This window comes from Phascolarctos cinereus, unplaced genomic scaffold, assembly GCF_003287225.1.
Source record: "Phascolarctos cinereus isolate Bilbo 61053 unplaced genomic scaffold, phaCin_HiC Scaffold_4;HRSCAF=312, whole genome shotgun sequence".
Taxonomy (NCBI): Eukaryota; Metazoa; Chordata; class Mammalia; order Diprotodontia; family Phascolarctidae; genus Phascolarctos; species Phascolarctos cinereus.
In genome coordinates, this window is record NW_027555847.1 from 226,311,526 (window position 1) to 226,339,515 (window position 27,990).

The following is a 27,990-nucleotide window of genomic DNA, read 5'->3' on the forward strand; positions in this document are numbered from 1 at the left end:
ATGAGGACTCTTGCTTTTAAAAAACTACATTAGTGCCCTATTTATCAATGCTGTTAAGTTCTAAATATTACAAAATGTATAACAACAAATTTCTTGTAACAACGTTAGGCTAAAGGAAAATAGAAGGAAAGAGAAATAGTAAGAAGCCAAATAACTTACCTTTCCCCCTGTGACCATGAAAGCTGTTCAAGTGAATCACCTCTTCATTGCCACCTCCCTCTGCCATTTTAAAACACAGATCTGTACATATATGTACGAGCTAATACCTAAGTATAGCAATGAAGTACTCAGAACAATCTGGAAAATAAGGCAAAGGGAGAAAAATCACTTAGTGTTCTCAATTTTGACTCATCTTGGGTAATTTCTCAAGCATTAATGATTCTCAAAATCTTCTAATGAATGGTATCAGCTATAAAAAATGACAAGTTAAAAGTGAGAGAAATGATTATTAGTAACTAATGATTTGGAGAAGATTCGGAGTTACTCCTTTTCTCTATCCTGACTTCAAGACCTTAGTCTCTGAAGGTCTAGCTAAATTTCTCTACCCAAGCCCACCCAGCCTTAAAAGGAATCTCTAGTCTTGGGTAAATTCCATTCAATGAAGCTTGGATAGAGAGATCCTTTTGTCCAGACTGCCCAAAGTCTGGGGCCAGGATGGGAAACCTGTGGCCTTGAGGTCATAAGCAGCCTTCTAGGTCCTTGGGTGAAGCCTCTTGACTGAGTCCGAATTTTACAGAACAAATCCTTTTATTAAGAATATTATTCTGTGAAGTTTGGATTCAGTCAAAGGGCCGCACTTGAGGACCTAGAGGGCCACATGTGGCCTCAAGGCCGCAGGTTCCCATCTCTGGGGGGATAGTCTCTCTATCCAAGAGTGACTTGATAGCTCTCTCAAACTCTCACTGGAGTATAAACACACTTCTCTTTGTAAAGCTCACTTCTAATTAAACTGTTAACCAATTACAATCTACTGTTGTTTGATAGAACACCTATTGTCCAAAGGCAGCCAAAGGTCTCTTGAAAGAATGAGAGAATAAGGAGCCTTTTTTGTTTTGTCAATCATATGCTGGCCTTGACTGATTTATAATTTACCCAAAAACCTTATCTCTGGAAATTTTTTTAATTGCCACAAAAGCATCCCATTCTTCCTCCCCATCCTCACAACCTTTACCACTTCATTTTCCCCAGTAAAATGCTACGCTGAACATTAATAAGTCAGCACTTAAAAGGGAACCAGTCCCAAAATTCAGAAGACATTTTTTAAGCCTTTAAGGAAAGAAAAACAAAACAAAGGAGGGAAAAAGACAGAGAAGACAGTACATAGCTATAGAGCACTGGTTCCTAATTTCAAAACCAAATTTTAAAAAAAGAGGGGTCTTGTAAGATTCTCCAGAGGAGTGTAGCTAGCCAAAGCATTTCTTTGGCCACCTAGGGGGCATATCTGTCAAGTTCAAGAAATGACTAGGACAAAATGCCCTAGGTATTTCCTCATTGTTCCCTGCACCACTTTTCAAATTATCACCATGCTAAAAACAAAAACAGCACTGCTGTAACATAGCAATGCAACTGCTGAAACATAGCAATGCAACTGCTGAGACTCATAATAATCTGATAATACTGAAATCACAGGACTTCAAGGATGGAAAGAATCTTAGAAGTCATCCTGATTTTAAGCCTTAAATTCCTTTAAAAAATTATTTAAGTTAATCGCTCTCTCATACCCTTGTTAAACGGCTTTTCACAACCTGTCCCCTTCCTACTTTTTATACTTCATTCCTCTCACGCATTCCACCATCCAGCTATAATGGCCACTTATTTACTCCTCAAACATAACACTCTGGTCTTGCCTTCCCAATCTATGTCTATGGATTATACTCCCTCATTACCTCTGCCTTGACTGCTTCAGCTCAGATCCCACCTTCTGATTGCCTCATCCCCCCTCTCTCTTCATATCTGTCTATCTATATCTTGTACCTAGTTATCTACATGTTGCTGCCCTCGTTAAAATGTGAGCTCCTGGAGGGCAGGAACAGGCTTTGCCTTTCTCTATGATCCCCAGTATTTAGTTCAGTGCCTGGCACACAGTAAGCACTTATTAATACATGTGTTGCCTGACGTCTGCTCCAATTCTCACAGAATAGTCCCCAACTCCCAAGTGCACTTCTCTTCTAGTTCTTTTCTCATGCTGGACCAAACACTGCTGGCATTTAACTAATACTACTAAAATATTATCAACTGTTCTTGGCAATACATAACAATGACCTAGTGATCTCACCACTGGGAATATTTCCCAAGGAAATAATTCAAAAGAAAAAAAATCATTCGTACAAAGATGCTCATAGCTGCACATCTAATAACAGTCAAACTCCAATCTTTAATGCTCAATGACTGGGTGAAAGCTAAGATAACTAAGGACTTTAATGTAATGGAGTATTACATTACCATTGCTTGTGTGCATGAAGGTGAGCTCTAATTTTCTCAAGTGGGCCCTACCTCTACCAATACAGCTTATCTTTTTCAGCTGAGGAGGTAGCTTCTGAGGGGTTCTGTGACTGATAAAGGCATCCTGGCCAATCCGGTGATATACATCTCCAGCCTCAGCTAAACTGATTTTCCTAAAACAGACTGTTTCCAGGGGCCCCAGGGAATCTTTCTGGCTGAGCAAGGCCTGCCAGGACTTATGCTCCTCTGGCATTAAGAGAAGCCTTTCAGAACAGAGGGTCAGTTCCATACTACAATAAACCATTAGTGTAAAATTGTAGCAGAAATTTCCTGAAAAATAAATGTGGAAAAAAGTGGCAAAATATATGGAAAAATGAAAAAGTATACAAAGTAATCCAAACTGGTGGATATGGTGGTAGATACAAATGCAATAGACAATGTAGAAAAAGTATGTTTGCACTTTGTTTCTTTTGTTATTGACTTCTTGTGAAGGTGAATAAATATATTAAAAAATCAGTTATTCACAGTCACAACTAGCTTATTTATCACGCTTATTCTGTAACAATGAAAAGAAAATATTTCTTTTCAAATCACAAGAAAAACACAGGAAAATATGTTCAATGGGCAGCCCTCCAACTGTCAACAACCTAAGAAAACCTTAGCAAAAACCCAGTCAAAATTATGTATGACTGACAGATTTTACATATTAACCAAAAGCATCTGAAAAACACAAAAGCATTTAGAGAACCAAAAATGGGAGTGGTGGGGGAGACACGTAAGGGAAGGAGCACGATCCTTGGCCTTGTGAACACAAAGAAAATGAAAAACTCATGTAACATTTTTGTTGGGAATAGTCTAATCACCTTTACTAGCATTTCACTATAAAGTTAACAAAAGCAAGCTGTTAACAATGGCAAGTGTATTCATGTTCAACCAAAGAAAAAGTGTGTACTCTGAATATTTCCAATTCTCTAAGCTTCAACATGAGGAAGAGATGAGACACAACTAGCAAAAGGAACAACTTAACTTTTCAGGAGCCAAGGACAGAAATGGGATACTAAAAAGATTTAATTTTTGAAGTATCTGATCTATCTCATAGTTGAATTGCTTAATATCTTCCAAATACTTACTGAATCCTCAAGCTATTCTCTTGAAAATACATTTTATAAAATCCTCTTGAATCCCATAAAGCCATATTCTAAAGATTAAGTGACTTTACAGTTTAATTTCCATCAATACTGGCCACTAGGTAACGCAGTGGATAGAACACTGGGTCTACAGTCAGGAAGAACTAAGTTCAAATGCAGTGTCAGACACTTATTTCTGTTTTCCTCAGTTTCCTTAAATGTAAACTGAGGACAGTAACAGCACCTATCTCACATTTGTAAAGCACTTAGCACAGTGCCTGGCACATAAGAAGTGCTTAATAAATACTTGTTCCCTCTCTGCAACTCTCTTTCCTAGGAGCACGCTGGATTTGTATCACAACAATACAAATGGTTCAATCCACTCATTATCTGTGGTTTACACATTCAGTAATAAAATTTATTGTTTTATTTTTAACCCTAAGATCGACATGCACAGAACAGCAAAAAAAGGTAAGTTGTCCTGCTGAAGTTGAAAGCCACACTCTGCCTTATTGTTTCAGCTATCATACTATAAATGTGTCCTTTTCACAGTCTATTTAGTGCCATCTTTTTCATCTTTTTCTGTTGTTTTTGTTATTGTTGTTGTTTTTACTGGTGATTTCAGTGTTTAAAATGGCCGCCAAGTATAGTGAAGTGCTGTCTAGCACAATGTGATACATCTTATAGAGAAAATGGGTTAGATAAGCTTTGCTCAGGTATGAGTACTATTGGCCATGAGTTCAATATTGAATGAATCAACAAGGTTCATCCAGAAAAAGGCAGAGGAAATTCCCAAATCTGTACATGAAACCAGCTCAGAAAGTGCTAAAGCAAATGTTGTGACCAAAGGCCAGCAGGAAACCTAGCGCTGTATTTCCCCAAGGAGCAATAGTTCAGTGTTTGCTTATTCAGTGTTTGAAGTGAATTTATAAAACATGAGCACCACAGATCAACTGTTCATCCTTTTCCAAATTTCAAAGTTATGTTATTTGAACTTGTACTTAAATAAGGCTTTTAATTGGAAAAGTCATAAATATCACAAATTTCAAATATTAGCTCTGACAAGATAATCTGAATAATGAATTTTCAAACCTAAGAACCTGGTTTTAACTTATGTTAAATTTACCACTTTACATACCTAAAGAAATTATAATTTCACTCTTGAAAGTTAAACAGAAATTCTAGAATGAATCACTTATTAGAAATAAAAAAGCACTTTCTCCAAATACAATTCTTCAGAGAGCGTGTTTTCAAATCTCCCCTCCAAAAATTAAACTTCTAAGTTTCTATACTATTCGTTCCAAGCTTTTTCTACCACAGATTCTCTTAGTATCTAACTGTAGTAAATTTCAGTCTGCCTTCAATTTTTTGTATCAAAGTTTACTTCAACCTTTTATGACACAGATCAGATGTTATTTCACTTTCAAAAGATGCTAGAATATGATGATATATTGCTTCCTACACAGTATAAAGTAGTATCATGTAGATTCCATCTTGCATTTGTGAATAATTTGTAAATCACATTACATGAAATTATGACCAAAAGGATGTTTTTATAATATCTTTGCCATAGGCAGTGAGTTCTACAGCAGAAACTTTAAATAACATAGCAAGACTTCAGTACATTTATCTAGATCCTTGTTCTTTCTTCCAACTCTAAAATACTATCTTTCCTATTCTTTTCTTATCATATAATTTCTCTATCTTCTACTTACTACTAGCCTTTTCCTGACATAATCACTACAAATATTCCACTTAGAACCTTCAGAAGGATTTACTGCATAGGTCTGGAATATACTCCATCCTCTTAACATCCCTAATTTCCTTCAAAGCTCAATTCAAAACCACCTACCTCAGTAGATTCCCCTCCCCTTATTTTCTAGTGTCCCATTATTTGTATTTTGTAATCATTGTCTGTATTTTGTAAATACTTATACAAGGCTTTCTATCTCTCTGGGAATGTAAAGTCTTTGATAGGTGGGCTTTCAACTGATTCTGCACAAATTCAGACCTTCATTTCACATCTAAGCCACCTCTATCTCTTCCTTTCTTCCCCTTTCCAGCACTTTTTTACATGAATCAATAGATTATAACATTCTTAAGTTCAAGTACAGCCTCCTTTGCTTTACATCAGTGCTGTTGTTTTAGTCGTTTTTCAGTCATGTCTGACTCTTTGTGACACTTTTTTATGGTTTTCTTGGCAAAGATATTGGAGTGGTTTGCCATTTCCTTCTCCAGCTCTGAGTCCTCATTTGAACTCAGGTCTTCCCAACTCTACGTTCAGGTCCACTGTGCCTAAATGCTCTTATTTAACAAACGCTTGCTCTTTAACCTGAGAGCAAGGACTGTTTCATTTTTGACTTGCAAAGTGTCTAGCACAAAGAAGGCACTAAATAAATGTTTGTAAGCTTACAGATGGGCTACTAGGTTTTGGGGAGAAATGCTTATTGTTTATTTTGTTTATCACAGATCCTGGTAAATTTAATTACACTGAAATGGCATTTAGAAGTCTTTCAAAAGTTGCTATTGCAGTGGATTGTTTTGTTTTTTCAAAAATAAATTTTAATTGATACCTTTCATTTGCATCACCTATTGTTGCCACCATATTTCTTTCATTCCTCTCTCCTAGAAAGCCTTATAATAAAGAAGAAAAACAAGCAAGTAGTGAAATAAAAGTTCAGCAAACTTAACAAACATTAGAAAAAAGATGATATTATATGAACTGGGCAGCTAGGTAGTACAGTGGATAAGAGCACTGAGCCTGGAGTCAGGAAGACTCATCTTCCTGAGTTCAAATCTGACCTCAGACACTTCTTAGATGTGTGACCCTGGACAAGTCACTTAATTAACCCTGTTTGCTTCAGTTTACATCTTTAAAATGAACTGAAGAAGGAAATGGCAAACCATTCCAGTATCTTTGCCAAGAAAACCCCAAATGAGGTCACAAAGAGACATGACTGAACCCAGGCTTACAGAACCAAGTTTCTGTCTATCTGGTTACACTTTTTGGTGAGTGGATAGCAAATCCCAATTTCCCACATGCCTAATCTCTGAAGTTAAGAATCATAGTCTGCCTAAGCAAAAATCCTTTTCTCTTGTTACCTCTCCCTTTTATCCATATCCATACGAACCTCTACTCCTCCCCAGGCTCTGTCCTCTGTAGAATCCTTGCTGGGTGTTACCTCTGCGGCTTCATTCAATTTAATAAGCATTCAGAATCTCTTCTCCTTTTAACATCTAATACTGAAATCTGGTTTTCTTCTAAAGCTAGCATGTATCCATCTCTCTTTCCACTTCAATACTAACCTTTCTTTCTTTCACCTCCTTTCTTTCACTCCTTTTCTTTCCCAATTGACGGGGTCAAGGACATGCTCTCTATTGTCATTTTCAGACTCACGCCATTATATTCAGTAACCTTTTTCTTCCTTCCAATTATATCATCCTGTTTCCATCCTTCATCTTATGACACAATTCCACCTTCTTTGGTGATGTTAGCTCTTGCCTTAGTTTCCTTCATTGACAACTCCTGTTATCCTCAATGATTTAAATATTTCTGATACTGATGGTCCTAACAACTTCATCAACCCTCCCCCAGCATTCTCAACTCCCACAACCATCCACACTTTTAAGTTTAATCTACATTAACATTTTCCCTTTACTTTCTTTAGTCTAGACAATAAAAACAATATCCTGATTTGTAGCATTTGCAGCGGAGGTGTAACTGCTCACAATAAAAATTTAAAAATCATTCAGATTAAAAATCTTTCCAGCACAGCCTGGAACTCAATCCATTTTAACAAGGCATTGTCCTTCACCCTATGAATCCCTCGTTGTCTAAGTTTTTCCAATCCTGTGTTCCAGCATCAGCCCCCAATTGTGCACATTTTTGACTCTCTTCTTTGGAATTCTGAGCTTGGCTAGTAGACATGAAATTGTGTTTCCTGGATCCACAGCTTGCTATTTAACCTAGACCAGCCCTTTTAGCATATGGGAGTGCTTCTATTCAGCTTTAATTGACTGTCACACTTACAAAATAGTGAAAAGCAGCTACAGGGAAAGCATAGCTGCAGAGAGCTTGGCATAAGACTCAGCTAAGGTTAGAGTTTTCTAAAGTGGGGTGGAGGGGAGTAGTGAGGGAGTACCAGGGCTTGTCCTCCTGTCAATGGAGAAAATTATTGAATACTTCTGAGTACAGCTCCCACATAAAAACATACACTTTTTTCCAACAAAAACAAAATTCAAATCAAAGTCAACAAAAGTGACATTAAACATGGTAAATTTGATTCAGATGATAATGAAGTAGAATGATTCCTTAATATGGTATGATTATTTAGAGAGACAGTGTGTCATACAGAATAGAAAGGTGGTCTTTTTTTTTTGGTCTGGTCCTAAAAACAAGAAGACCTGAATTCAGGTTCCACCTCTGCCACACGATGCCTTCTGTGACTCTCGGCAAATCACTTAACCTCACAGTTGGCTGGCCTACCTACACACCTGAAGGTAGGCTGAACCAGATTAAAACAAAATATATAAAAACACAATAGAACAATGATAATATTAATATGTGGTTTTTCTAAGTTAATATGGGGCCAGCAGGGTTTACATTGGGTTTAGTGGATCCCATTTTTTATTTTTTAACATGTCTGCTCTAGGGCAACTCTGTAAGATGATAAATTGTTGAGAAAACTTACAATGAATGTTTCCTTACCTCTGATTTCACTATACCAATGAAATCACAGGTCTAGTCTTTATCCCTATCCTACAGTTATTAAATATAGTACTTGCAAAAGAGGTCAAAGGTCATATACCAGTGGGTGCAGGGAGAAGATGCCACCTAGTGATGGGTGAAGATTATATGCAAAGTGTCCCAAAAAAACATCCTAGGTTGAAGCCCTGGATCATCTCAAACTGCCTGTCTAGTAGGCATCTTAAAGTCCACATACCCAAAACTGAATTCATTATCTATCCCCTTAAGCCCTCCCCCACTCTGAAACTTCCCTATTACAGTATTACCATCCTCCCAGTTCCTCAGGCAGGAAACTTAGGTGTCATACTTGACTCCTCAGTATCTCTCACCTCCCCACATCCAAGCTGTTATGGAGACCTGTCAATTTCACCCATGCAACATCTCTTGAATATACATACTTCTTTCTCTTCTCTGACACTGCCATCACCCTGGTACAGGCCCTATCACCTCACACCTGGACTGCTTCAATAGCCTGCTGGTGGGTGTGCCTACCTGAGGTATCTCCCCACTCCACTCCATCCTCCAGACACCAAAGTGATTTTCTAAAAGCACAGGTTAAAACCAAGTAACCATCTCTAGCCAACTTCTTACTCAATAAACTCCAGTGACCCCCTATTGCCTCTAGGATCAAAGATAAAATCCTCTGTTTAGAGGTCTGACTCTGGGCATTTTCTTTGCCTGAAACACTCTCCCTCCTCATCTGCCTACTGGCTTTCCTAGCTTCCTTTATGTCCCAACTAAAAATCACATGTTTAACAGGAAGCCTTTTCCAAGGCCTCTTCATGCCTTCCCTTTGTTAATTAATTCCTATTTATCCTGTATATAGCTTATTTGTATATATTTGTTTGCATGTTTTCTCCAACATTATATTTTTGAATTCCTTCAGGACAGGGGATGTCTTATGCCTTTCTTTGTAATCCATAGAGTTTAACACAGTACCTGACATGCTGTCAATAATAATGACTGCCTGAATAATCAGGAATTTGAGCAACTAAGGCACTCTGTTCCCATATAGTCTTTACATCATTCCCAAGTGCCTTTATTTCCTTTCCACTTCTTTAATCCTCAATTCCCTAAGGTCCCATGGGTCACTGGAATAGGAGCTGAGCTAGAAAGAGCTCTGAAGATGAGCCTGACCAGCTTCTAAAGGAGCAAAGGAAGAAAAGTCTAGACCAATCCATATGGACTGCTGCTAACATAAGGCTGTGTGTGGGAAGGGGCTAAGATGCTACTAGGTAAGGAGGGGCCCAGCAGCAACAGACTCACATATTTTGCATCTCTCTAGCACAATATAAAGTTATTTGAGGTCAGGGACTGTCTAATATTTGCATGTGTACTCCAGCACCTAGTACAGTTTCTGGCATACAGTAGGAGCTTAATAAGGAGAATGAGATTCATAGGCATCAGAACAGTACTGACCTGATCATCATCCACAATACAAAGACAATATGGATAAAGATGCACTACCAGTCATACGGACTATTTCAAAATATAGAAAAGTAGGGTATTCTGAACAATTTTAAGAAAGGAACATCGTTTTTATTGCCAAGCAACATATTGTGGGACAGTACAGGGCAATTAAAACAAAATAACGGAGTAAAAAGGTAGTCTCTCTCTCACTCTCCCCTATCAACCTCTGAAAACCCAGAAAATATCACCCCAGAAAGAAACCCTGGAACAGCTGAACTAGAAGAAAGACGGGGAGCAGCAGTGCAGCAGCCCAGCAAACACGTCTCCCAGGGCCTCAGCAAAAACAAGGGAAGCAGCACCACAAAAGGCCCCAGGCGGATAAGCACCCTGAGGCATCCATCTGAAAAGAGCTGAAGAAAACAACCTAAAGGCTTCCTAAAGTCTGAGCCTTGCTGATTCCAGCCCAACACCAGGTAAGCCGTCAACCAGGAAGAGATCCTGAAGCCCAGGTGGTAGAGCAGGCAAACACCAACACCTGGACCACCGAGTGTCTCAGGGAGGGTGGGGGAACTGGTGCAAACCAGCTCAGAAAAAGACCAGGTACCTTGGCACTCTACCGCAAAGGAATTTCCCAGTACGTTGGCAGAAAGGAGGGAGGCAGCATTGCAAGGGCCCCCAGGCAGATAAATACCCTGCAGCACCCATCGAAAAGGAGCTGAAGAAAGCTAAAGGAAAGGAAAAGCACGCAACCTAGAATTGCCTGAAAGTTCCAGCCTTGCTGATTCCAGCCCAACATGAGGTACGCTGCCAGAAACCTACAGCCTCCAATAGCCAACAGTAAGCGGCCCCAGCACACAAAGCCAGTGCCCAAGTCCGAGGCTCCCAACATAAGAAACTTGAGTCAGTTCCCTCTGTTTCCCAGCAGGAGAGCTCAATCTCTTTAAAAGCCAGGGAATAAAGAAACCATGAGTAAAATGAAATGTACCATAGATTCATATTATGAGAAGAGTGAAGATCAAGACAAATTCTGAAGAGGACAACACTGTCAACAAACCCCATCTGCAACATCAAAAGGGATTATGAACTGGTCTGAAACCCAAAAAGCCTTCTTAGAAGAGCTCAAGAAAGATTTTAATAGTCAAATGAGAGAGGTAGAAGAGTCCTTCAAAAATACAACTGGCCAAATGGAAAAAAAGTACACTGAAGAAAACAAATCCCTTAAAAATACAATTGGCCAACTGAAGAAGAAAGTACAAAAACTAACAGAAGAAAAGTCTGTTAAAAACTAGAATTGGACAAATGGAAACTAATGACTCTATGAAACAGCAAGAATCAGTCAAACAGAAACAAAAAAATGAAAAAAGTAGATGAAAACTTAAAATACCTCATTGGTAAAACAACCGACCTGGAAAATCGATCTAGGACAGACAATTTAAAAATCACTGGACTACCTGAAAATCATGATGAAAAAAGAGCCTGGACAGTATCTTTCAGGAAATCATAAAGGAAAACTACCCTGAAGTCCTAGAACCAGAAAGTAATAATAACCACAAAAAGAATACACCGCCCAAATTTGGGACTATGCCCAAAGGGCTACAAAAATGAACATACCCTTTGATCCAGCAATAGCACTCCTAGGGCTGTATCCCAAAGAGATCAAACAAATGGGAAAAGGACCCACATGTACAAAAATATTCATAGCAGCTCTTTTTGTGGTGGCAAAGAATTGGAAATTGAGAGGATGCCCATCAATTGGGGAATGGCTGAGCAAGTTGTGTGGTATATGAATGTAATGCAGTACTACTGTGCTATAAGAAATGATGAACAGGCTGACTTCAGAAAACCCTGGAAAGACTTATATGGTCTGATGCTGAGTGAAGTGAGCAGAACCAAGAGGACTTTGTACACAATAACAGCCATGTTATGCAATGACTAATATTGTTAAACTGAACCGTTCTCAGCATTACAAGGATCTAAGACATCTCCAGAGGCCTCGGGATGGAAAATGCTGTCCACATCCAAAGAAAGAAGTATGGAAGTCGAATCGTTATCACTTATTTTTACCTTTTGTTGAGTTTTGTTTCATCTTTCTGATGGTTCCTCCTATTGGTTTTAATTTTTACTTACAACTTCACTAATGTGAAAATATGTTTAATAGGAATGTAAATGTAAAGCCTATATCAGATTGTGCGCAGTCTTGGGGAGGGTGGGGGGGAGGAAGGGGGAGAAAAATTTTCAACTCAAAAACATATGGAAGTGATTGTTGATAAATCAAAATAAATTAATAAAATTTAAAAAAAAATCTCTCAAGCAAAGTTAAAGAAAAAAAGAATACACCTCCCACCACTTGAAAGAGATCCCAAATTGACAAAGCCAAGGAATATAATAGCAAAATTCTAAAATTACCAGATGAAAGAGAAGGTGCTGCAAGCAGTCAGAAAGAAACAACTTAAATATCATGGAACCACAGTCAGGATTACACAGGACCTTGTAGCTTCTACATTAAAAGACCGCAGGGCGTGGAACATGATATTCCATGGCAAAGGAGCTTGGATTGCAGCCAAGGATCAACTACCCTGCAAAAATGAGCATGATTTTTCAAGGGAAAAGATGGATATTCAACGAAATATGGGACTTCCAAACCTTCCTCATAAAAAGACCAGAGCTCAATAAAAAATTTGATCTTCAAGTCCAAGATTCAAGAAAGATATAAAAAGGTAAATGGGACAGAAAGACACAAAATGTTGTTAATAAGGGTGGACTGTTTACATCCCTACAAGGGAAGATGACACTTGTAACTCTTGAGAACTGTACTGTTATTACACCATGTTAAAGGAGTATACATAAAGGGGGTGGATATTAGTTGACTTTGGTATAATGATAAAAAAAAATCTATTCAAGTGGGTTAAATGGATCCAAATAAGTGGATTAGTCTGATCTTAGAAAATGTACTGAGAAAGGAGGAGGCAGAGAAGGGTGAATTACATTACAGGAAAAGACAGAAAATCCTATTAGAGCAGAGGGAAAGAAGGGAGGGGGGTGAGCATTGTTTGAACCTTGCTCTCATCAGATTTGGCTCAAGAAAGGAATAACATAAATCAGTTAGGTATGGAAATCTAACTTGCCCTATGAGCAGTAGGAGGGAAAAGGGGAAAGAAAAGGGGTTGGAAGGGAGGGAAGAAGCAGTGGGGGTGAAGGGGAAGAAGGGGAAGGGGGAAAATAGAAGGGAGGAGAGACTGAAAGAGGTGGTGGTCAAAAGCAAAGTACTGGTGGGGGGGAAGGGAGAGAGGAGAAAGAAAAGCATAAATGGGGAAAAAGGATGGAGAAAAAGGCAGATAGTCATAACTGTGAAAGTTGAATCACTATCTTTATTTTTTTCTCTTCTGTTAAGTTTTGTTTCCTCTTTCTGATGGTTCCTGCTATTGGTTTAATTTTTATTTACAACTACACTAATGTGAAAATATGTTTAATAGGAATGTAAATGTATAGCTATATCAGATTGTGCACCGTTTTGGGGAGGGAGGTGGGGAGGAAGGGGGGAGAAAAATTTTAAACTCAAAATCATATGGAAGTGATTGTTGATAAATCAAAATAAATTAATAAAATATGCAAAAACCCCACAAAATAACAAAATACAAAAAAACACTACATCTCTAAGCCTATATTAGATGAAATAAGATATAAAAATCAAGAAGCTATTAAAACCTAAAAGGAAAAACTGAAGACACTGTGGTCTTCAAATCCTCACTTCCTGCAAACTCCAGGAATTATACCTTAATAATGAAGTGGATGACAAAAATTCACAACTAAAGGGCTATCTCAAATGATTTTGAAAAGCATATGGATCATACTCACCCTGGAGTTCTGAAAAGTCCTTTTAGTTTGATGGCATGATCCAACAGCAGACAAATTAAACCCAGGGTAACTTCTGAAAGACAGTATCTACTATAACTGTCATAAACAAATGCATTTTCCCACAGTATTCAACAGAATCTGTAAACACATTTTAGGACCCATACACAGTAACTACAACATTAAGAACTTCAGGAGGAAAGGTGGAGCAAGAGAACTCCTAAGCTTGGGGCAGCTAGGTGGCGGCAGTGGATAGAGCACCAGCCGTGGAGTCAGGAAGACCTGAGTTCAAATGTGGCCTCAAACACTTGATACTTACTAGCTGTGTGACCTTGGGCAAGTAACTTAACCCCACTGCCTACCAAAAAAACCACAAAACAAACAAACAAAAAAACAAACCCCAAGCTAGGTAGCAAGCAGTAGTGCCATTGCAGAAGACACCTAGACAGCTGTGGAAGATCTACAAAAATGAACTGAAGATTGTATCTTCATCCAAAAAAGAAAATTTCAACACCATAATGCCCAACAAATGCAACCAAACAGGGGAAAACCAAAACAAAATGTGGAAAGATATCTGGAAAAAAAGCTATTTCAAAATTCTAGATTCCCTTAATCTGCAATAGAAAGCAAAAGTCAAATGATTAAAGAAAAAGTAGAAGGCAAGAGCCCCAAAGAAGAAAATATACAATTCAATATTAAGCACTTTACTAGAGGCTTAAGGATTAGTAAATAAAAAAGAATAAATCAGAGATGAAAGAGATCTCTCCCCTTCCTTCCACCTAAAGGATAAAGAAATTTTCTAGTCACCTATACAGCCAGAAGAAAATCCAATATAGTGAAAACACAAATTAAAAATAAATAGTTTTCAAACTGTAATATAACAAACAACAGTTCATAAGGGAGGTAAACAAAATTCAAGCTTCTAAGCAAAACTGCAGAGTGGTGGGGCCAGGTAAGATCCATAAATATTACTTCATATGCTTCATGAATTTCATGAATTAAGAAGTTCATGTGGGGCAGCTAGGTGGCGCAGTCGATAGAGCACTGGCCCTGGAGTCAGGAGGACCTGAGTTCAAATCCGCCCTCAGACACATAACACTTACTAGCTGTGTGACCCTGGGGAAGTCTCTTAACCCCTACTGCCCAACCAAAAAAAAAAAGAAGTTCATGAATTATCAGTAAAGCATTTTACCAAGCTCCTCTCAGGTACAAGGCCTGATTCCATTTTTCTCAACAGAAAATATGAAATATCCATTACCAAAAGTTAAGAACATTAGCAATCACTCCACATTTTGGCCAATTTACATGTTTTTTCTGTACTTCATACATAGCATTCAAAGTTCACATTACTAAAGAAAAATCTATAAACTATGGAAAGAAAACAATGTATTGGTTGAGGAACAAAAAAGGTGTGACAAAAGGAGTTTTAAAAGGGGATATTTTAAAAAATTATTAAATGGCATTTATTGAACAAACTGTTCCAAAATGGCATGGCATGTATTCTGCCTGTTGTTTCCAAAGCTAAGACTCAGTTCTGCAACCCATGACTTATTCTATTAAAATAGACCCAACTATAGTGTAAAACAACAGAGTATTTGATACCCATGAGGAAAACCATGCTCTATTTAAAACAAGCTACCAACACAATACTGCCAAGAACCAATAGGAATATTTTAACCCCAAAACAGACCTCGCCAGACTTAAATACATAATTTCTCCTAAATAGAATTATGTCTAGATTCCAAATTACAAAGGGAATTCAATAAAACAGATACATATCAAGCTACATGGTCCCATCAGAAACACATCAGGCAGCTCTTTCATCTCATTAAATTTCCATTGATATCAAAATGCTATTTGGACTCAATAAGTATAAATTCTTCACATATGCAAAGAAAAGACAGAGATTCAAGTCTTTAAGCCTGAATCCAACCAACAGAAGAAATAATAATAAGAGACAGTGAGTACAAATATATAAAAAAAAAGAATGTTGCAGTTGAATGTTAAAAGACTTACTGGCAGCCTGAAATTAAGGCTGAATGGGGAAAAAAAACATTTAATGCAAATTACATCTATAAGATCCTAGTATTAATGTACACGCACCCTATTGGAACTGTAAAATGAGTTATAATGGATTTGGAAAGTATCACAACAAAAACCCATGTAATGTTAATGGAAACAGAACGGTCATCACCCTAAGGCAGATATAGAAAGATAAACACTTCTTTGCCTCCCCCCCAAAAGACAACAAACGGCAAGCTGACCATGGCTGCCAACAGGATAGGATTTGAAGCTAGTTTTTATTTTGTGTACAAAGGCAACAACAAATATTTTATGAGACACTGGACCATTCACACTTAGAGTCATTACGATGAGCAACTAAAAATTATGAGCACTATGGAAATATTACATCATGCACCAATATCTGTCTCATTGGATAAGAGGGCAGAGAAACTATACAAAAAACTGCAAAAATAATACCCTCCAAAATTAAATTAATATATACTTAAAAGAGGATTATACAGAAGCCTTGCATTAATATATGTTGAATACTTTCTTCTTGTAAATAGGCATGGCAAGGAATGAATAACAAAGACCATCAAAATTAATTATATCTCGAACAACAGAAAATGATTGGTTAAATAGAACAATGAAATCAGTACCAATGTCTACCTATCACCTTCAGGATCAAATACAAACTCCTCTATTTAGCTTTTAAAACCCTCCCTTTTAAAACTGGCCCCAACCTATATTTCCAGCTTCATTGTGCTTCCCTTCTCCAAACTAGATTCTAGTCAAACTGAACTTTATATCTCGTCTTCCTGGCTTTGCACTATTCCCTTTTACTGAAATACTCTTTCTCCTCAATTCTACCTCACAGAATCCATCTCTTCTTCAATGATGCAGTGCAAGGACCACTTGGAAGAGGAATTCTTTGCCAATTCTCCTAACTCTTAATGTCTTTCCTCTTTAACTACCATATTTGTATTTCTGTGTGTACGTGTTCACTTTATTCTATGTATGCTTATATACATATTTGCTGTTCTCCTCCATTAGATATGAGCTCCTTGTGAAGAGGAATTGTTTCAATTCTTGGTATTTTTATGTCCAGTACAGTAATGCACTGTTATTGAAGCTTTCTGAATAGGGCAGGGACATAGCCAGATTGAGGAAAGTAATTTAACTGTACGGAGGATGAATTGGTGAGGGAAGAGAATGGAAGCAGATAGACCAAAATAGGAGGGTACTGCAATACTTCCTTTTCCTTACCTCTGTGGAAGATGGAACCCTACTTCCTCCCTAAGGCTAAGCCTTTTATCTTTTCCTTTGATCCCATCCCCTCCCTCTCTCTACAGTACCTCACCCCAACAAACATTCCGATTTCCTACAGAATGGAGTAGTGTACATGGCACTGGATTTGTAGTCAGATGAAATGAGTTTGAATCCTGGGTCTACTATTTACTACTATACTAATTAAATAACGCCTTTGGATGAGCCACTTAATCTCAATTCCTTCAAATATAAGATGAAGGTGATGGGTAAGATTATTTCTAAAATTTCTTCCTGCTCTAAATCCTATGTTCTTCAATCTCTCCCACAGGAAAAGAATGGTTAGGTTTCTGAAGTTTTAAAAAGCCTTCACTTGAATTTTCTACTCCATTCAAGCTACCATCTGTATCCCTTTACTACCTAATTTCTTGGAAAAAGCTGTCTACACTTCCTCACAACTCACACTCTTCTTCAAACCCCTGCAACATGGCTGGTTTCTGCCCCTAACATCATACTGAAAATACTGCTTCAAATGTCAGTGACCTCCTAAGTTGGTAAATTCAATGGTTTTTGGTTTTGGGGTTTTTTTGGGTCCTCCTCTTGGCTCTGAAGCCTCTGACACTGCAGACCACATGCTTCTGCCACTAAAATACTATGTTGGTGTTTCATCAGAGAAGGTAACCCTGCAGTTCTCAAAAGCTATGTTAGCAAAGCAGCAAGCTCTGGCAGTTCTACTAAGCAGGAAAAAGGCCCATTGATGGACTATGACTGTTATCTAAGGACCGCCCAGATAAATCCAGACAGACTCATCATCAGGTTGGCAGGAAAGTGACGAATTTTTGATTCCTAGCTCCTGTCAAAGTTATATACTAAGTTATAGAGGAATAAAACATGTTATTTATGAATGAATAATGAAAGGGTAGAAAATGGAAAAAACATATAAATATCTTTGTACAAACTTTTCCTGTCAATGAAAAGACAACCACCATATTCACAACCTACCATCACTGTCCCTGATATGCTATACAAAGATGAATAAATGGCACTGAATAAAGATGGGAAAAACAGACGGTTAATCAAGTATATACAAAGATGAAGTCCATGCTAGAGGCAACACAATTATAAGGGAATAGAGCAGTTGAGTTTCAAGATACCTTACAAACTGGGGGGAATGGGAGGGAGGAGAGGAAATCACTATTTACTAACCAAAAAAGTGCAAGAACATAAAACCAATGTCCATATTTCTGTCTCTACAAAGCTTTACAAGAATAATTTATGCATATATTTATCAAACATCACATCTTTACGGTTATTTAAGTAACTGAAAGGCATAGAGAATATAAGATCCCAGTGTACTTATTGCTTGACTATTAAAAATACACCTGATTTTGTAGAACAAAACACCACCTTAGTGGTATATAAAGGTAACGGATTATTACTGTACTATAAAAAGCAACGAATACAAACAGACATGGCAAGTTTTTATGAATTAACACAAAATGAAGAAGAATCAGGAAAATAATATACATTGACTACAACAATATAAATTGAAAGAACAAAAGGAAACACCAACTTAGTCTTTTCTCACGAGGTGTTTCCCACGCATTTAACAGATATTCAATGACCCTCTAATTATTAATATGAAGAATGGAATAAAACAGTAAGCTGTATACTCATCAAAAGTGTCTATGCAGCATATGAAGCCAGAGGACCTAGGTCTGAGTTTTGTTTCTGCCACATACTACTCCTAAGTGGCCAAATCATTTCCTTTGTCTGGACCTAAGCTTCCTCATCTGTAAAGTGAGGTAGCTGAACTAGATGAATTCTAAGCATATGATCCTATGTCTAGTACACAGAGAGATTCCCTATAGATGGTGAGAACCTTCAGATGCTATTGTTTAGGTATGCCATTACCAATTTCATCAAACACTGGAATACTTCACAGCCTCCTAAGTAAGATTCATTATTACTTTAAAGAGTTCAGCCTAACTACATAGGGAAAATTAGGTGAATGAATAAGCCCATTTCCAGACTAGGTTATGCAGCTGAATGAATAATCTATAGTGGTGTCTATCTTTATCATGGAAATGATGAACGCCTGTGGACGATGAAGCGGGCCCAGAAATGAATAGTAGAAAGAGAGCACACAGGATTGCTTTGGGGAAATTGTGTGATTATTTTAGTGATCCCAAGCTTCCCCCAGAAACAAAGGGCAATCGATATTTTCCCAGTGATGCTGTAGGCTGAGTCATGGAATACAAGTCTCCAAAGTATTAAAGTTACAGGCTGCCCCAAGGAAAACAAAAAGACACACACAGGCTGTTATATACAACCTGCAAAGAATTGTGCAGAGCAGCAGCATAAAGTTGCCATCCCAAAGATGTATGACCAGAAAAGGACACAGACATTTTCCATTGTTTGCCAAACCCATAACTTGCATTATCTTCTCTTTCATTCCTATTTACATGCTGCTGACTGAACTAACTACTACACATTCATGCTATCTAATCTCAAATAAGCCTTTGAGACAATCCTTTTATTCTCAAACTATCTCATTCCCCTAAAAGCTGTTTTAAACCTTTTCTTCTTTCTTTAAACCTCCTATCCAATCCTTTTCCCTCATAGGGAGATGTGCCTCATTTTATAGAAACAGAAGCTATATGATTTGAAACTCATTCTTATCCTCTACTATGTATCTCAACCTCCCTTGACATCATTCCTAATTCTCTCCTTTACTTCAATCTCTAAGGAAGACAGCCTTTCTCCTGACCAAGGCCAAACCCTAGAAATACAGACCTTTGATCCCATCTCTTCCTTTCTCAGGCTGCCTTCTAGGTTCACCCCCCCATATAAATTTTTTTTGGGGGGGGGGGCAATTTGGGTTAAGTGACTTGCTCAGGGTCACATAGCTAGTAAGTGTTATATCTCTGAGGCCGCATTTGAACTCAGGTGCTCCTAAATCTAGGGCCAGTGCTCTATCCACTATGCCACCTAGCTGCCCCCTGCCCCATATAATTTCTGATCTTCAGTCTCTCATTATTTACTGGCTCTTTCCTAGCTGCCTAATAACATGATCAGATTTCTCCTATTCCTAAAAAACTCTCACTTGACTCCTAAAGGTATATATTATATTCTTCCCCCCTTTCAGAGCCAAATTCTTAGAAGACTGCTATCTTTACCCAATACCTCCACTTCTACCACTCATTTTTCAAGGCTTTCTATTCTAACTTCCTACTCCACCACTTTACTCAAATTGCTCCAAGGTCACCATTGATTTCTTTATTGCTAAATTCAATGGCCCCTTGTTAGTACTCATTCTACTTAAACTCTCTGTAGCACCTGATACTAAAAGCCATCCTCCTTCTCCTAGACACTTCTTACCTCCTTAGTACTTCTTTCCATGATGCTGTTCTTCCTGTTTCTCTATCTGGCTGAGTGATCTCTTTTCAGTCTCATCCATATCTTGCCCTGTATGTAGGACTACACTTTAGGGCTCTGTCCTGGGCCTTCTTTTCTCCCCCATCTTGTTATTCTTCAGGTCAAAGAGTCTTAACTTGAGTTCTACAAGCTTTATTTTCTTAAAAAATATATACATTTTAATAAGTACATTCCAAAAATTGATTTTATTTGCCCTATATTTTATTTTGTTTTATGCACATAAAAACATTATTCTGAGAAGGGGTCATTAGTTAAGCATTCCTGCTCTACAAGGAATAGTTTACCTGTCAGATCTATGGAAAAGGGAAGAATTTATAACCAAACAGAGACAGCATTATGAAGTGCAAAATGGAGAATTTTGATTACATTAAATTAAAAATGTTTTGCAAAAACAAAATCAACGCAAACAAGATTAAAAGGAAAGCAATAAGCTGGGTAAGAATTTTTACAGCAAGTATTTAGGATAAAGGCCTTGTTTCTCAAACATATAAACAACTGAGTCAGGTTTATAATACAAGTCATTCTCCAATTGATAAATGGTCAAAGGATATGAACAGGTAGTTTTCAGATGAAGAAATTAAAGCTACAAACACTCCATATAAAATTTACAAGACATGAACATGTGCCACACACTATAAAAAATAGAGATAGGTTGAAACTTGCAACAATAGAGAGATAAGATCACAAGGAGAAGACCACAAAGCTATCAAAGTATCAAATTATACTAAAGACAAACTGTCTATTTCAAAACTTCATTATGTCCCGTGCCCAATTTGTTGATCTTTTACTGATACGTGTTTAAAGATGTAGATTTTCTGTTAAGTAATGCTTTGGCTGCATCTAACAAATTTTGGTATGTTGACTTACTGCTGTCATTATCTTTAATGAAATTACTGTTTCTATGATTTGTTCTTTGACCCAATCACTCTTTGGGATTAGATTATTTAATTCCAATTAGTTTTTAATCTGTGCTCCAAAGGCCCTTTACTGAATATAATTTTTATGCATTATGGTTCAGAAAAGGTACATTTAATATTTCTGCTTTTCAGCATTTGCTTGTGGGGTTTTTATGCCCTAATATATCTTTGTGAAGGTGCCATACACAGCTGAAACTCAGGTACACTCCTTTCTATTTCTATTCACTATTCTCCAGAGGTCTTTCGTATCAAACTTTTCTAAAATTCTATTCCTCTCCTTAACTTCTTTCCTGTTATTTTATGGTTAGATTTATCTAGATCCAAAAGAGGTAAATTGAAGTTCTGCCCCCGTGCCCCTGGTATAGTTTTACTGTCTTATTTCCTCCTGTAACTCATTTAACTTTTTATTCAAGAATTTACATACTATGCAATTTGGTGCATATATGCTCAGTATTGATATTAATTCATTGTCCATGGTACCTCCTAGCAAAATATAATCTTCCTGATTATCTCTATTAGGTCTATTTTTACTTTTACTACACTGCCTTTTTTACTTCACCTGAAGTATAATGTATTCTGCTCCAGCCTCTTATTTTAACTCTGAGTCTGTTTTAACTGTGCCTCTTGTAAACAAGATAGTGCTGAATGCTGGTTTCGAATCCATTCTGCTATCCTCTTCCATTTAACGGGTGAGTTCATCCCATTCAGATTCAGTTATAATTGCTAACTGTGGGTTTCCTTCCTTTCTATTCTATGTGTCCTTCTGTCTTTCTGTCTCTCTCTCTCTTTTTGTTTTTTGGCTTTTTGGTGAGATGCAATTGGTATTAAGTGACTTGCCTAGGGTCACACAGCTAGTAAATGTTAGGTGTCTGAGACCAGATTTGAACTTGGGTCATCTTGACCCCAAGGCCAGAGCTCTATCCCCTGAGCCACCTAGCTGCCCCTATTCTTCTCTTTTTTTAACTCTGTCCCCTCTTCAAGTCTCTTTTGCTTATGACCACTGCCTCTCTTAATCTACCCTCCCTCTTATCCATGCCCAGTTTCTCTTAGCCTTTTCACTACTTCCTGGTTAGGGAAGAATTTTTCCACTCAATTATGTGTTTTCCCCACCTTGAATCAGTTTAGATGAGAGTGAGTTTCAAGCATGCCTGCTTCCCACCTCCATTTTCCCCTCCACTGTATAAACTTCCTTGAGTGCCTCTTTTATGACAGATAACTTCCACCAGTTTTCCTCTCCTTTCATTTCTTCCACCTTTCTCACTCTTTCATTCCTCTGAGATCATCTCAACATAACAGACTCACACTGATGCTCCCTAAGTAGATTCCTTTTAATTTCTCTGACGACAATGAAGTTTAGTGGCAGCATGTATTACCTCCCTGTGATCCTCAGAACAAGATAGGTGTGATTATTACCCCCATTTCACAATTGGGAAAATTGGGGCAAATGGAGGTTAAGTGACTTGCCCAGAGTCACATAGCTACAAAGTTTCTGAGGACACATTTAAACTCATGTCTTCCTAACTTCAGGCTCAGAACTCAACCCACCTAGTTACCCCTAATCTTTAATTTGAGCATTTTCAATGTTCACAAACTGCTCTGCTCCTAACCTGATGAGGTACAACACGTGAAAAGTTACAGAGAGTGACTATTCTGTTGCTGTTGTTGAGTCATTTCAGTCGTGTCTGAGTCTTCATGAACTTGTTTGGGGTTTTCTTGACAGCAACAGTGGAGTAGTTTGCCATTTCCTTCTCCAGTTCTTTTTACAAATGAGGAAACTGAGGCAAACAGGGCGAAGTGACTTACTTGCCCAAGGTCACACAGGTACTAAGTGTCTGAGGCCAGACAGGTCTTTCTGATTCCAGGGCCAGAGCTCTACTCTATCCACAATGCCATCTAGCTGTCCATGGCTACTATAAATCCTACAAAAAAAAATCACCCATAATTGCAAAGATAATGAGTTCAGAGTTTTACATATGTTGAGTTTAAGATGTCTAAAGGACATCCATTTAGAAATATCTAAAAGGAAGCTAGAGATTCTCAATTCTAAGTCAGGCAAAAGGCTAGGCTAGACTAGCAAATTCAAGAGTGAAATAAATGGTACAGAGGGAAGAGAGGGCCCAGGACAGAACCTTAGGAAACCTCCACTGTCAGCAGGAGCAATGTGAAGATCTGGCAAAGGGGAAAGAGGAGGAAAACTGGAAGAACTCTGAAGTGCAAATACAGGAGTTAAGAGAAACGTAACATAAACATGAGAACATAAGGGATTAACAAGAATAAACTGTTTAACTAGAAAGCATAGGTATAAATGGAGTCTTCCTTAAAATAACAAATAGTATATATCTAAAACCTTCAGCAAGCATTATATGTAATGGGGACAGGCTAGAAGCATTTCCATAAGATCGGGGGTGAAACAAGGATGTCCATTATCACCACTGTTATTCAATATTGTACTGGAAACCTTAGGATAGCAAAAAGAGAAGAAAAAGAAATTTAAGGCATTAGAATAGGCAAAGAAGAAACAAAGCTGTCACTCTTTGCAGATGACATGATGATATACTTAGAGAATCCTAGAGAATCAAGTAAAAAACTACTTGAAATAATGAACAACTTTAGCAAAGTTGCAGGCTATAAAATAAACTCACATAAATCATAAGCATTTCTATATATTGTCAACAAAGCCCAACAGCAAGAGATAGAAAGAGAAATCCCATTTAAACTTACTGTAGACATTATAAAATATTTAGGAGTCTACCTCCTGAAACAAACCCGGGAACTCTATGAACACAATTACAAAACACTTTTCACACAAATAAAATCAGATCTAAATAACTGGAAAAAGAATAAACTGTTTACAATCTAATATGGGGTGATAATATACATGTTCCCTCAGAATTCTATCATCTTCAGGGATCACAGAAGTCTAATTAGACTCCTATGGCGCAGGAGAGTTCTATTAGGTCTTAATAATCTTAAAATAGACTGGAAGAAAAAGTGAACGGGGTGAGGCTACAGATGTGGAATGTTGCCTGCACTTTCAAATGAAGTTACTGTATTGCTAGTTTTGCTTAACTTTTTACTTTGTCATAAGAAGTCAAAATGGGTCCATGATTTAGACATAAAGGCTGATATTATAAGCAAACTGGGAAAGCAAGGAATAGTTTACCTATCAGATCTATGGAGAAAAGAAGAATTCACGGCCAAACAGGAGATAGAGAACATTAAGAAAAGCAAAACGGATAATTTTGATTACATTAAATTGAAAAGTTTTTGCACAAACAAAGCCAATGCAACTAAGATTAGAAGAAAGGTAGAAAATTGGGAAAGAATTTTTACAACCAGTCTCTCTGATAAGGGCCTCATTTCTAAAATATATAGAGAATTAAGACAAATTTATAAGAATACAAGCCATTCCCCAATTGACAAATGGTCAAAGGATATGAACTGACAGTTCTCAGATGAAGAAATTAAAGCCACCTATAGTCATATGAAAAAATGCTCTAAATCATTATTGATCAGAAAAATGCAAATGAAAACAACTCTGAGGTACCACATCACACCTATGAGATTGGCCAACATGACAAAACAGGAAAAATGATAAATGTTGGAGAAGATGTGGGAAAATTGGAACACTAATGCATTGTCGGTGGAGTTGTGAAATGATCCAACCATTCTGGAGAACAATTTGGAACTATGCCCAAAGGGCTATAAAAATGTGCATACCTTTTGACCCAGCAATAGCACTTCTAGGGCTATATATCCCAGAGAGATCACACCAATGGGAAAAGGACCCACAGGTACAGCTCTTTTTGTGGTGGCAAAGAATTGGAAATTGAGAGGATGCCCAACAATTGGGGAATGGCTGAGCAAGTTGTGGTATATGAATGTAATGGAATACTATTGTGCTGTAAGAAATGATGAACAGGCGGACTTCAGAAAAACCTAGAAAGACTTGTATGGTCTGATGCTGAGTGAAGTGAGCAGAACCAAGAGAACATTGTACACAATAACAGCCACGTTGTGGGATGACTAATATTGATAAATTTAACCCTTCTCAGCAATACAAGGACCTAAGACATCTCCAGAGGCCTCAGGATGGAAAATGCTATCCACATCCAAAGAAAGAACTATGGAAGTTGATTTGCTACCTTTTTTTCCTCTTCTGTTGAGTTTTGTTTCCTCTTTCTGATGGTTCTTCCTATTGGTTTTAATTTTTACTTAAAACATCACTAATGTGAAAGTATGTTTAATAGGAATGTAAATATATAGCCTATATCAGATTGTGCACCGTCTTAGGGAGAGTGGTGGGGAGGAAGGGGGAGAAAAATTTTAAACTCAAAAACATATGGAAGTGATTGTTGATGAATCAAAATAAATTAATAAAATATATTTTTTAAAAAAGGCTTTCACAAATTGAGGCAGCTAGGTGATTCAAGTCTGGAGTCAAAAGACTTGAGTTCAAAGCCTGCCTCAGATACTTACTAGCTATGTGATCCTGGAGAAGTCACTTAAGCTGTCTGCCTCAGTTTCCTCAATCTGTAAAATAAGGATAATAATAGAACCTATCTCCCAGGATTATTGTGAGGATCAAATGAGATAAGCATAAAGCACCAGCATTATGTGCGTGGCACATAGTAAATGTTTTCTTAATGCTACCTATTATTAATCTGAAAATGTTTGCAACATAAAAACAGATAAACTGTTTTAAAGGGAGGGAAAGAGGAATACACCAGAAAGGAAAGATGGAGGGAATTATCTCACATGTATAAAAGGTTGTGCAAATAGAATTCTATACAAGAAAGGAGGAAAGGAGAGAACAGCTAACATCTGAGCCTTATTCTCATCTGTACTGTTCAAAGGAGAGAATAATACACACATACAATGGGATGCAGAAATGTATTTTACTACATAGGAAAAGAAGAGGGAAAGGGGAAATGGGAAAGGGTAAGTTAAGGGAGGCATGAGTACTACAGAAAGCAAAATATAAGCTTGTAAAAAGCTATTCATAATAGCTCTTTTTGCAGTGGCAAAGAATGGGAAACAGGTGGGGGGAGGGGTGTCCACCAAGAGGGAAATGGCTAAACAAGTTATGGTATACCAATGTGAGTGAATACTATTGTGCTGAAAGAAATGATGAAAAGGATAATTTCTGAGAAACCAGGGAAGACTTGTATGAACTGACGCAAATTGGAGCAGAGAAACAGAGCTAATTTATACAATGACAACAATATTGTAAAGACAAACTTTGAAAGACTTTGGAACTCTGATCATTGTAATTAACAATCACGGTACTAGAGGACTCAGGATGAAACATGGTACCCACTTCCAGACCGAGAAGTGAAAAAGTACAGATTTGAGACATTTTTGGGGCGACATGGCCAATGCAGCAATTTATTTTGCTTGACTATACTTGCTTGTAACAGGAGATCTGTTTTTCTTTTCTATCTTCCTCATTCTCAAATGAGAGAGAAGGTAGATTTTTGAAGATTAAAAAAAAAAGCAAAACTAAATTTTAAAAATATCAAAACCAAATAGTACCAAGTTTTGATCCTTTACTAAGTTTGAGGCTGCCACTGCTCCACGACAGATGATGAAACACGCTACCCACCTTTTGATAAAGAAGTAAAGGACTCAAGGTGAAGAATGACATTTTCCGACACGGCCAATATATAACTGGATGTTTTACTTGACTGTACTTATTCATAACAAGATTGTTGGGGTTTTTTTTTAATTGGGGGGAGTAAATACTAGAGGGGGAGAGCTAGTTACAGTGTTGGCAAAAAAGAAAAGAAAAGGTCTTTGAGACATTTTTTAACACACAGAAAATAAAGTTTAAAAGGAAACATACAAGGCAGCTCTGAAAGTAAAATGATGAGTTTATTTTATATAAACATATACTATATATATATCTATTTTAAAGCAAACTGTATATAAGACATTTATGGTTTCATTGTTTTCTGTTATACTTTGTATATGGAAATATTCTTTTTATGGTAGTTAAGTTCAATAATAAAAAAATTAATTAAAAAGAGATTCAATTCATTATTCTAATCAGATTTTGGATCTGAACTGTTCTCCATTCCAGTTATCCCTCCCAGCCTTGGATCTATATGCCTGGTCAGTAAATATTAATCCTGCTATCCCAGGTCCAAAATGCACTGTAGCTGACAAGCCCCTAGTGATTGTGTTCCCCCTTAACAGTTAGGCAAGGGACCCAACTACCTCAAAACAAAAGCATTTAATGAAATGGCATGGCAAGAAAAGTAGCAACAAAACATTCTCCTCCTAAACTTTGGGTATACTGTCCCACAAATACACAGAACGGAAACGGGAAGAGTGAATATACCTTAAGAAACACAAGCGGCCAAGGTATACACATGAAGGAACACACACAGGGCCTAGAGCACAAGCATGAAACAACACAAATAGGGAATACATGTGGCTAAGGTATACGTGTGGAAAAGTAATTCGTGCATTTAATACTTTAATGATATCATACTGCTCCAACTGGACCTATTCTCATCAGTCCTCACAGCTTCCTGAGACACTATTCTGCCAGACACTACAGTCTTAAAAATTCTGGCTCAGCTGAAATCTTTGACTGTCCCCTGGCCAAGTTACCCTCCCTCAGCCTCAGCTTCCTTATCTGTAAAATGGGAATAATAACAGCATCTATCGCAGAGAGCTGTCAGAGGGATCAAACAGGATAATATATGCACATAGCGCTTTACAAACCTTAGAATCCTACACAAATCTTAGCTATTACTATTAATGCTAGACATGTCATCAA

At 37.5% G+C, this 27,990-nt stretch overlaps 1 protein-coding gene across 2 annotated transcripts in view; it reads right to left on the reverse strand.

Annotated features, from left to right (window-relative positions):
* RNF216 (ring finger protein 216) overlaps window positions 1-27,990 on the reverse strand; it is a 189,741-nt gene that overhangs the window by 133,844 nt on the left and 27,907 nt on the right. For both annotated transcript variants that reach the window (XM_021008531.2, XM_078152937.1), the window contains exon 2: window positions 160-297. In XM_021008531.2, the coding sequence (XP_020864190.1) occupies window positions 160-226 (67 nt within the window). In that variant the 5' untranslated portion in view covers window positions 227-297. The remainder of the gene's footprint in view (window positions 1-159; window positions 298-27,990) is intronic.